The following is a 12181-nucleotide window of genomic DNA, read 5'->3' as shown; positions in this document are numbered from 1 at the left end:
AATTAAGTACCATACTGTAATAGATTTCKAAAAAAAAAATGTTTTTAGCAAAAACATTCTCATGCAAGAACTTTGATAGACCAATAAAAAGAGATCCAGACAGRCCTAACTAATTTACCGCATGGTGATGTCATCATGGAAAGCCAAAACTCCCACCCATGCAAACCTGCTGATTAGAAGGTCCTGTGTATACTGTATTTTCAACCAGCAACTATCAGGAAATAACACTGATCAAATGTTTCATCAGCTGTTGTACAATATGATACAAAACACAGGAAAAAAACATACTTTTGACTGCACTGAGCTTTTAATGTCTGTTACATTACCCTGGGATGTGATGGAGCGTTACACATATGTACAAACCCTTTAGTTTCCTTTGACTGTGGGATTGTACATGCAGGAGGTATTAGAGCTGGACCTTTATGCTTACTAAAACACAACCCTCATTTTGCACCTGCATCTAAACCAGTGTTTCCCAATCCTGAAAAAATACTGCTTTAACACTCACAGAATTGATTCAACTAATTAAAGGCTTGATGATGAGTTGATTCTAATCAAGCGTGGGTGTACTAAGGCTGAAACAAATGTCTACCTGAGGTCCCCAGGGCTAGGATTGGTTCTTAAAACCTCTCCTCGGGGACCCCCAGACATTTCCCAGTTGTGTTGAAGCCCTGAACTAATTCTCCCAGACAAGGGCTTGAGAATTAGTTGACTGGTGTGCTAGCTCTGATATGGAACAGATGGGGGTCCCCGAGGAGAGGTTTGAGAACCCCTAATATGAGAGAGCAAATTGTGGACATCTGAGTGYAAATTGGAGACACTGGAGAACAGCCAGGGCTGGATCTTTGTTAGAGGCTGTTTCCATGACAATACTGTCCTGTTTTCCCACTAGGAGGACTCTGCATAGCAATGAGAGCAAGCAGGCCAGGAAAACTGACTGAATGATTTAGTTACAGCCATCAACAAAACTCTGGCTTCCAAACCTTATTTCTCATTGCTAATTAAAGTCTTCAAGGAATGTAAAGAAAGGCCACATCTCTTATAAATGCATTTATTTAAGTACATTTTTCCTCATTTAAAGTAAAAGTTTTGCCATAACTATAAAACATGAACAATTCCAAGCGTTGTAGAGTAGATCCACTCACTGGTGTTGCTTGTTCATACTGTACAGTAGATCAACGTAGTGTATATACAAACATACACTTTTACATTGGTTACCCCCATGCTGCCTCCCCTGTGATTTGAATCGTAATCTACACAATCCTACAGCAAACTGTTTTATCAAAGGAACAAATCATATTTGATGTCCCAAATTACTATTTTCTTGATTTGGTTTATTATCCGTCAAATGGCACGTCCTTCACCTTGTATTGACAATGTAAATCAAATAAGTAAATTACTTTGGCACATTGTGCTATGTAAACATTTCATCCAATTTAAATGTGGCTGTAATGCTAGGATTCTTTTTTTTCTTCCTAAAGTGAACAGCAAACTTGTCATTTTCACACAAATCTTACAAAAAAGGCTTGATTCAATACTTGAACAACCTTTGCCACCATGTAGACAATGTTCACCCGAGCAATCCCTTTTAGTACTGTAGGCCATCTGAATTTCACATTGGAATTGTTTCAATTTCAACAGTGACGTACGTGATAGCAGACAAAGCTCTTACCATGTGAAACTTGTCAACTCATCTCACACGGGAGGTTACAACCCCCAACATCATGATTTCATAGTCCTGCTCTCACACGGATCTCACATTCTGAACTGCAGATAAAATATTATGGTCTGTTTCCTCTCTTACTGTGGGACACCTCCTCTCTTACTGTGGGACACCTCGTCTCTTACTGTGGGACACCTCGTCTCTTACTGTGGGACACCTCGTCTCTTACTGTGGGACACCTCCTCTCTTACTGTGGGACACCTCCTCTCTTACTGTGGGACACCTCCTCTCTTACTGTGGGACACCTCCTCTCTTACTGTGGGACACCTCTCTTTGGCATTTTTTAAATGCAATACCTTTTACACAAGCGTCAGATAGGGACTGCTGCATATGCTGTGATGCTCATTTCTGTACTGATGGTTGGAGATTCCTTTTGTATCAGGAAGTTTGACCAGAATGGTGTAGAACACACAGGGATTGATGTGTAGGACTTACACAGATTGCTTATGGTAAATATGTGCATATATAATGAGGGCTTACAAAATACAGAAAGCAAATATTACTAAATAATAAGTAATTTGCTATTCTAGAATAAATTAATCTCCATTGATATCGGGGGAACCCCCACGAGACAAAAACAATGTCACGTCAATGGATTAATTGTTGCTTTCATAAGTCGTTATAGGCTCCTTTGGCCATCACATTAAAGGTGGGTTCTGCTGCCCCTCAGAAACAAACAGTAACGTTTAAAGTACCACATATCACAAGCTACATGTAGAAACCCAATCAGAATGGTCCCGAAGCAGATGCTAAATGCACAACAATTACACTGAAATAGGAACATCTTATTGCTTTTCTCCCTGGTGAGTGCAGTTAACTATTGCCGAATGACCTGCCCTCCTTCAAGAAACCTGTTGAAAGCTGTTCACTAGCACACAGACACATTCTCTTTTAAATGGGATGGATATGAAAAAAGGCAAAGACATCATTCACAAAGCATGCGAGTAATGTCGAGAAACAAATGGAGAGAAAAAGAAACTGTAGGAGAAAAGACGTAGAAGTATAACATGCAGCAAGGCCTCGCCGTGTACCTGCTGTCTGTCACTTAGCGCTGAACAAGTGGCATTTTATAAAATCACAAATACATACACTGTGTGCGACAACACTTGTAGACTTCTGAGAATGGAAATGATGGTTCCAACATTACCCTGTAATACACTCTTCACCAATACTGATTTGGATGAGGTTATGACAGGGTAGTTACAACGGTAACACCGACACTGAAAAGGAGAACATTTTAGTTTTTTTAGAAAGTAAGTAGATATGTTTTACTCACAAGAGAAGTCAGAACGCAACAATAGTACAAAGAAATATCTGTCCAATTTACTGTGTTACTCAGTTGATTATTCTACAGTATAATTGAACACAAAACACATTTTTCAATGTCTGCTAGAAATAAAATAAAACTACAATAAACTTGGACACTACTGCTTTTGCAAAGAAAAACATAATGAATATATATATAACTTTTTTTTTGGGGGGGGGGGGGTTCCATTCAATTGTGATGTACAAAGGGGACAAACACTGAGGAGCCGTAGCAGCCAGTGCTACAATCTGTGACGATTCAGCAGCGATACATCCACACCCTGGACAACTCCTGGTCCCACCAGTATCCATGAGAGGCCTGCGAAGAGAACCCTTCTGATCGGACGACGTACCTTCTTACAACACGCGTGACAGGAGCAGAATGAAAACTCTGTCAATTGTTAATTTTCTTAATCTCTTTTCAACTCTGGCAGAGCAGTCCACCAATCAGGAGAGAGGCGTTTGAGTGAACGAGAGGAACAGTGCATAGAGTCATTTCCCTTCTACCAGCAGGACTTTAAGGGGCCAAAACCAGCTGAGACCATCCGCTTTCTTCCTGGCCAGTCTGTCTAGTCAGGGAACCTCTGTAGAATATGTCTTTTACATTCAACAAAGACAGATTACTTGAGAGAGAAAAACTACTAATTAATAGTCTTATCCATTTCAGAACTTCAGTGGAAAGAGAGAACAAAGGACACGCACAAAATAAAAAACATCCAGAAAGTTCCTTTCACCTGTAATAAGAAAAATTACTTTGTCACATTCCAAAGAGCGGGACTAAAGATGAAACGCTGAGGTATATAGTTGGAGGGAAAGCATTATCATCATCATCACCACCACCAACATTAAAATCATCATCAACATTAAAATCATCATCATCCCACTTGGTAGTCTGTAGTTTCAATATCCTGCTTCCCTCTGTGTGTTGTGGCCCCTCCGGGGAACTCAGTCTGTCCGTCCGTCTGTGTGTGTTGGTAATGGGTGGCTCTAGTCTGTTTGGCTCCGGGGAGGAGAGGATGTGGTGCTGGTGGGGGATACACTCTCTGTGTTTGTCTGTCCATCTCGCTCTCTCTAGGGCTGGAGGTTGAGGGTGAACTTCCACTGCTGGTTGAGGTTGGGGCTGCACACCTCCACTGTCAGCCCCCCATTACGTGCGCTGCGGCTGTCCAGGCACAGGTTGCTGCCCACGTGCCGCAGCTTGGAGTTGCTCTCAATTTGCTCCCATTTCTGGAGACACACGAGGTGGGGTCAGGGAGGGGTTGGGAGAGGGAGGAAACAAGGGTCCACAAATCAGTCACAGGTTTTTATGTCATGTGAGGTTCATTAACCAAAAACCCAATAAACCTATGATCACCATTAATGGTTTCTATTGATAGTGAGTTTATGGTGCAAATCCAAAGGGATCATCCCAATCCAGAAAAGCATCATAATCCACTAAATGAATGTTCTAATTCCATTCTAACAGCCGGACTGCTGTCAGTCTCTCATTTACTACTAGTGCTTTCTGATCGATCTGATCCTTGGTGCATGACTCGGCTCGCTCACCTGTCTGCTGTCGTTTTCCCTGCAGCCCTGCATTTTGATTTGTGAGCCTGCGGTGCGATCCACCACCGTCAGACACAGGTCCATGTGCTTCACTGACTTGTCCTTGGTCAGCGCCCATTCCTGAGGAGAAAGAGAGGGAGACAGTCAGTTTAGGTACTCCTCAATGATTATGTAGATCTATTTGTAATGTGTGTGTCTTTGTCAAGTGTGAATATGCGGTGTTTGCATGTTGTCTGTTGTAAATCACACCTATATAGACCAACAGGGCCTTGACTCTCCCATAATCCCCTCCTCCAGCGCAGTAATATAATCAATATGTTGTGGGAAGTGGGACATTAAAATGGATTTCATCAGTATGAATCGGAGACTCCCAATCAAAGCAATATTTGACTGTCCAGTCCAGCACCTGATAGTGGACTGTCCAGTCCAGCACCTGATAGTGGACTGTCCAGTCCAGAAACTGATAGTGGACTGTCCAGTCCAGAACCTGACCAAAAGTAAACCCACCTCAGTGTGTTACCCAGCCCAGTGCACAGCTTGGTTATGTGTAATGGATCTGAGCAGTACCTGAGCCCTGAATGGTACCTGATTTCCCCCAGCATTGTGGCATTCATAGACCCCCACCACTCCGTCTGCAAAGTGTCCCAGCGTGTCTAAGCAGTTCCCTCCCTGCTGCAGAGCTCCGAAGGCAATGTCCTGATGGTCAGGGACCCTGAAGGGCCAGACAAACAGCACAAGTCAAGGGGATGTCAAATCACAAGACGTGAGTATATGCCACCACCAAAGTCTTTCCCCGAGTTTAATTTCCAAGTGGAATACAAAGGCCCCAAAAGTCTGTTCCGCCTATATATTGCTGGACCACTGTGGCGGTGTGGTCTCTCTACTTACCGCAGCTCAGGGTACACATTCTCCAAGTACCACTTGAATGGCTGGCAGCCAAGCCTCTTCTTCATCTCCATCCTGCTCTGAATGCTGCCAGACAGATAAAACCATGACTCATCTAACTACCAGCCATCTCAGAGAGACAGACAGCAGCATGACATCTGGAGGCAACTGAGATCACTAAATCAAAGCACAGAGTACATGATATTAGAACTCAGCTCAGGGTGTACCATCTGACCTTCTGGAGGTGTCAGAAAAGGGGAAATGTCTTTTGTTATTCTATACAAGGACAGCAGGGCCATCTGTGATGCCATCTTGGAAGAAGTGTGTCTGAAACAATACTTACTTGCCGTAGGGCACAGGAAGAAGGGCGTCTGAAAGGATACTTACTTGCCGTAGGGCACGTTTCGGGCCGAGGGCACAGCGGCGTAGTAAAAGTTCTTAAACTCATCCATCCACACCTCTGCTGCTCGCCTTGTGTTCCTGTGGACAGACCGATACACACCATGCTAGAATACTTTAAAAAATGCATTCTTCCTGTTCCTTCTTCCAGTCCTTGAAATAATCACTGATCTGAAATAATGTAATCATTTCAGTGCAGTAGCCTAAAAACTATAGGCAATGTTATAGATTCAATTGATCACATGTGTTATTTATTCAATAGAAGGATGGATGTCTGTTAAAATATGAACAGGGCAAGAGTGAGGAGGCGGTTCAAGCTTCAGAAAACACAGGAGGAGAGTGACAGTCCTCGAAGCTATTTTGAGTTATGAGCACACATCCTAAGACTTGGCAATCTGTGGGGTTTTCAGTGCTATGTGACAGACTGGCAGTGAGGGAGTGGTCGCTTTCTCTCATCTCATTGATGAATCACCCAGATGCGAAACAGTGTTGACACTGCAGGGGTGAAGCCAAGACGAGAGCAGAGCTGAGGCTTCTGTTCTGATTGAGCCTCAATTTTAATGACTGCAGCTAAGCTAGACTTTGAACAGCAGTATTAGGATGTGAATTTCAGAGGAATGAAACAGCCCTTCCCTACAGGCTACTAGCAGGTATTCATCTCAATGCCTCAGCTTGGATTTCATTGGGTCTTTAAGAAAGGTAAAGTTAAGGGTAAAATGTGGGTAAAGTTACTGTAGGGTTAGTGAGTAAACTCAATTGCCAGTTAGTCTGTACAGTTGCCATTTTTTATGGCTCTCATTTCAAACTCTAATGTACACTCCCGCTGGTTGGTTATGTGCCAGTGTGTAGAAGATGTTAGTCCACAGTGCCAGTATGTAGAAGAGGTTAGTCCACAGTGACAGTATGTAGAAGAGGTTAGTCCACAGAGCCAGTATGTAGAAGAGGTTAGTCCACAGTGACAGTATGTAGAAGAGGTTAGTCCACAGTGCCAGTATGTAGAAGAGGTTAGTCCACAGTGCCCGTATGTAGAAGAGGTTAGTCCCCTGTGGACCACATGAAGGCAGACTTTAGCCAAGTCTACCTCACGTCACAGGTACAATCAATAGTCACCTAGCAAACACAGTGCCACTTCCCCCAGGGAAGGTATATGGGTGCTGCTTCCTGAAGACGTGGCCCACTCTACTGCAGGGAATGATCTCTAGACTGCCGCCACACTGCCACACGCGGAAAGAGATCTCTGCAATGTCCAAAGACAAATACAAAACACACACATTAATATAACGGTTTAGGGTAATGTTTTACAGTGACAATTCAATATGCTAGAACTTCCCACAGTTGGCACCTTCAATGTCAATACGATTTCAATCAGAAAATGGTGTCATATAATATTGACATATAGACATCGTAAACCAATCCAAAAAAAGCATCCCACTCCCTCTCCCATTCCCACACAATGACAAACAAGCTCAAGCTTTCCTAGTGTTCTGTGTCCACTTACCTAGATTCTCTCCACCCCACACATCCATCATCATGTCGTACTTCCCCAGCAACTCAAAGTAGTCCTTGTCCATGACAAAGAGGCCGCCGGCGATCATGGGAGTCCTGAGAAAGGGGTATGACAGAAAGTAGCTAGGGTTAGTAGACAAACCAGAGACTGTTCTGCCAAGTCCAGCTCTCCTACAGTCCTCTCATCTGCATGTGATACCCGGAGCCCTGTAACCCGGCAGCGGCAGGGAGGCTGGCCCTGTAACCCGGCAGCGGCAGGGAGGTTGGCCCTGTAACCCGGCAGCGGCAGGGAGGTTGGCCCTGTAACCCGGCAGCGGCAGGGAGGCTGGCCCTGTAACCCGGCAGCGGCAGGGAGGTTGGCCCTGTAACCGGCAGGGCAGGGAGGTTGGCCCTGTAACCCGGCAGCGGCAGGGAGGTTGGCCCTGTAACCGGCAGGGGCAAGGGAGGCTGGCCCTGTAACCGGCAGCGGCAGGGAGCTGGCCCTGTAACCCGGCAGCGCCAGGCAGGCTGGCCCTGTAACCCGGCAGCGGCAGGGAGGCTGGCCCTGTAACCCGGCAGCGGCAGAGAGCTGTGATGTCCGGCCCCCTGGCTGTTTGGATGGAATAATACAACACTTCACTTTTCCTCAGAGGCCATTTTGTTTTCGAAAGGAAGAAAAACATCAATGAGCGTCTTGGACAAAAGCCTGTTGAACAAAAATAGCCAGCTCTTTTGGCTCCCAAACGCCTCTTTAAAAAAATATGTTTTGTATTTTTTCAAGTCAAACAGTTTGAGATAGTTTGACTATGATTGGTGTTAAAACTAATTCTAATGAAATTAAATCATGCATTGGTTTGTTATGAAAAAGAATGCTATTAAACATTTGCATTTAAAGTATAACTTTTTAATGTATATAAACAAAGTGCATATAAATCTGACCATTCAAAARGAATACAATCTGAACAGCATAATAGAATATTGCACCATGTCAAAGAAAAATAAATAACAATGTGCCAAACTGCAGCATCCAACTTAAAACATTAAACTGGTCCCTCTTTTCTCGCTCTTCTTTATTGCCATGTTATAACCAGCAGCACACAGCAACGCTGACCATATTTTGCTTTTATGAGAGATTTGCATTCAGAAATACAAGCTGCCTCACTTGAGGTGCTGATGCGGTTTCTTCTTCCAGTAACTATTTGTCCCGTTTTAGAGAAGACCGGATGTGGCCACTATGCAGAGTCTCCCTGTCATGACTTTAGTAAACCGTGGGTAGACAGAGGCCTTGTTCTCCCACCAGCTCAGAGGATCTGCAGATCTTTGGAGGATGGACTCCTCCAAATAGGATCGGATCTCCATTATGGCATCTGCTGAGGAATTCCTTCCTGCTGCATCCCAGTTGCTCTCTCGTCAAACAGCATCCAAACAGCAGACGTTTGTGGCACTACTGCTGGTGCTTCTGCTCCATCTGATCCCTCTTCTTCCTGTTGCCCTGGTGCCTGAGCCAGCTGACTGCTGGGGCTGTCCCTCCCTGCTGCTGAGGTTATTCTTTGAAGAGCCTCATCAATCGCTCTGGCATCACTGAAGGCTAACTTCTTAAACCTGGGGTCAAGTGCAGCGGTTTCTGATAGCATGTGATTATATTCCATTCTGTGGAACTTTCTGTCCATTGATGAATATAGGGTGTCCAACTCTGTCACATGTCCTGTGGTTACATTTGCTTTTCTCTGGCGGCTGGCTGTGATTCACTGCAGACCCTTACACAGGAGTATCATTTTACATCAGGAGTATCACAGCAACTAATTAGTTCAGGTTCATGTTTTGTCTACTGATACTACATTCGCATCTACTGCTCATATACATTTACAATACTGGATTAAATATTGATGTAGTAATAACTGCTTACTCCACTTCTCTCCACAGTGACTTGCTCAGGACTCTGCACACCTCCCATTCCTCTTGGGTTAGAGCATCAACAGCTGCATTGACAATGGCCAGGGTAGAGATGYTGGCATCCTTTGACTCAAGAAACCGCTTCAACATATAAAATGTTGAATTCCACCTTGTAGTGCAGTCTTGTTTAGGCCTCAGCTCAGGCATCCCCATCTGTTGTTGCGTAGACTTTAGTTTTTCAGCACCTACTGTGCTCCTGTGGAAGTATTCCACAGCTGCTTTCACTTTGTCCACAGTGGGCTTCATCACCTTCAGAGCATCTCTTACAATCAGGTTGATTGTGTGGGCAAGACATGGATGATGGGTCCATTTAAACATTTTCATGGCTTTGGTTATGTTAGCTGCATTGTCGCTAACACAACAGACCACTTTTCCATCTATTTGCCATTCTCTGGCCACTCTCAACAGTTCCTCTGCCAAGTTCTCTGAGGTGTGTCTGTCGCTGAACTCGAAGTCCAGACGACCGCTAGACATCAAAAAATCTTCAATGAAGTGACATGTAACCGACATGTAAGAAGTGGTTACCCTTGATGTCCAACAGTCAGTGGTAAGGCAAACTGCAGTAGCTTTTTGGACTCTTTCCCGCACTGTGAGCATTGTGTGCTTTCGTACAGTTGTGGAATAAGTGATTTTGAAAGAGTTTTCCTGCTTGGAATTGTGTACATTGAATTTAGACTATTGCTATAATTTCTAAAACCTCTGTCCTCCACGACAYAAAAATGTCTGGAAATCGGTGGCAATCATTTTAATCAATGCAATATCAATTTGGCCTTGTTTTGCTACAGACATAGACTTTGGCATAAACTGGTCCATATAACACTGCGTTGCTGTGGGTGGCGGGGTAGGCCTACTTGACTGAGTGGATACATCTCCACGTGTGGAGGTGCTGGCTCCACCACTATCACTAGCAGGCCCACTAGTTTCTCGAAGCTCCACTACAGCTAGCTTCACAGTTGGGTGCAGTTCGCATATGCCGGTGTAGGTTGTGCYTAGAACCGGCTTTAGATTAGATTTTGTTTTAGCAAATTCTACACTGTGCTCTAACTCTGTCTACATTATTAAAATGCATCCAAATGTTACTGTGCTTTCGACTCATTTTCAGCTGTTTTCACAGCTGTCCTTCCTCCCTCTCATCGGCTGCTAAGTGTGTGACTGTGTGAGTAGGCTCGGCCCTCCCTCATGCGTCTTTGGTTCATTGGTTGACACTGCGTGTCTGATCAACAGGAAKAACAGGTGAGGCTGTTAGTCTGAGCAGACAATCAGAACGAATGTGTGCGCTTGAGCATTTAGGCCTATATTCTTTTTTTCCCTTATTTGAATTGGTTAATTCTATTCATTTAAATCTTTTGATTATTCATATCTTAATTTTTTATAAATAGATTCGGCTCTTCTGATATGCGAGCCGGCTCCCAACGTTCACCRACAAGAGCTGGCTCGTTTGCAAACGACCCATCACTGGTCTGCATGGTCAATGCAGCACAMMCAACAATGTTGACGACAACAATGCTGTTTTCACTTTGCTTCTTAATATAAATCCACTAGCGTTCTATAAGGAGACTATTAGTTTGTGTTTCTTACATCAGCAAACAGCTAGTTTGTCATTTCTTAGCAAGTTGCCCTAAATCTTGTTAGACGCTAATAAATGTACTGAGTAAGTGCAAATGTAGCTAGTTAATACCAGTGATGGTGTAGACCTAAATCAGCATGTTGTTTGTGCAACATTATCTTCTAAATCAAAGAGGAATATGCAAAGCAACAATATGTTAGCTACATGAAGTAGCTAAGAGAAAACATGAAATGTACCCAAAGCTTATAGGGTCCCCTAGGAAACACTTATCAACACTTTAGTTCCTACCTTGTCACAATAACTCCTCCCTGGCATTTTAATTTGTTGTCATCTCAAACAACACTGTATTCAAAGTGCCCACTATTATAATCTAACTATAGAATTAGAATAGTCATATTTCCARGATTCCAACAATTTTGCTTTAATTTGCAAGTCAAATCGCAATTGCAACATTTGGTTAAAAATAAGTCCTATATTATTTGCCCATATCGTGCAGCCCTACGTGGCAGTGTGGAAATGAAGTCATGGCTTTAGAAGCTTCACTTTGACTCAAATGATGTCAATTAGCCTATTGGAGGTGTACCTGTGGATGTATTTCAAGGCCTCATGGGACATCATGGGAAAATCAAAAGAAATCAGCCAAGAATTGTAGACCTCCACAACTTTGGTTCATCCTTGGGAGCAATTTCTAAACGCCTGAAGGTACCACGTTCATCTGTACAAACAATAGTACACAAGTATAAACACCATGGGACCAATCCCATAACAGCAGCAAAGGACCTTGTGAAGATGCTGGAGGAAACAGGTACAAAAGTATCTATATCCCCAGTAAAACGAGTCCTATATCGACATAACCTGAAAGGCTGCTCAGCAAGGAAGAAGCCACTGCTCCAAAACCACCATAAAAAAGCCAGACTATCGTTTGCAACTGCACATGGGGACAAAGATCGTACTTTTCGGAGAAAGGTCCCCTGGTCTGATTAAACGAAAATAGAACTGTTTGGCCATAATGACCATCGTTATGTTTGGAGGAAAAAGGGGAACGCTTGCAAGCTGAAGAACACCATCCCAACCGTGAAGCATGGGGGTGGCAGAATCATGTTGTGGGGGTACTTTGCTGCAGGAGAGACTGGTGCACTTCACAAAATAGTTGGCGTCATGAGGAAGGAGAATTATGTGGATATTGAAGCAACATCTCAAGACATCAGTCAGGAASTTCAAGCTTGGTCGCAAATGGGTCTTCCAAATGGACAATGACCCCAAGCATACTTCCAATGGTGTGGCAAAATGGCTTAAGGACAACAAAGTCAAGGTATTGG

General features: G+C 43.8%; 1 protein-coding gene across 1 annotated transcript in view; it reads right to left on the bottom strand.

Annotated features, from left to right (window-relative positions):
• Positions 1–1035: 1035 nt before the first annotated feature.
• LOC111977608 (polypeptide N-acetylgalactosaminyltransferase 2-like) overlaps positions 1036–12181 on the bottom strand; it is a 121233-nt gene continuing 110087 nt past the window's right edge. Inside the window, 7 exon segments of the mRNA XM_024007112.2 lie at positions 1036–4255; positions 4574–4693; positions 5159–5285; positions 5462–5545; positions 5846–5938; positions 6968–7094; positions 7356–7459. Of these exon segments, the coding sequence (XP_023862880.1) occupies positions 4100–4255; positions 4574–4693; positions 5159–5285; positions 5462–5545; positions 5846–5938; positions 6968–7094; positions 7356–7459 (811 nt within the window). The 3' untranslated portion in view covers positions 1036–4099.

Source organism: Salvelinus sp. IW2-2015, linkage group LG18 (genome assembly GCF_002910315.2).
Source record: "Salvelinus sp. IW2-2015 linkage group LG18, ASM291031v2, whole genome shotgun sequence".
In the NCBI taxonomy this organism is placed as follows: Eukaryota; Metazoa; Chordata; class Actinopteri; order Salmoniformes; family Salmonidae; genus Salvelinus; species Salvelinus sp. IW2-2015.
This window is presented reverse-complemented; position numbering and strand designations above follow the sequence as displayed.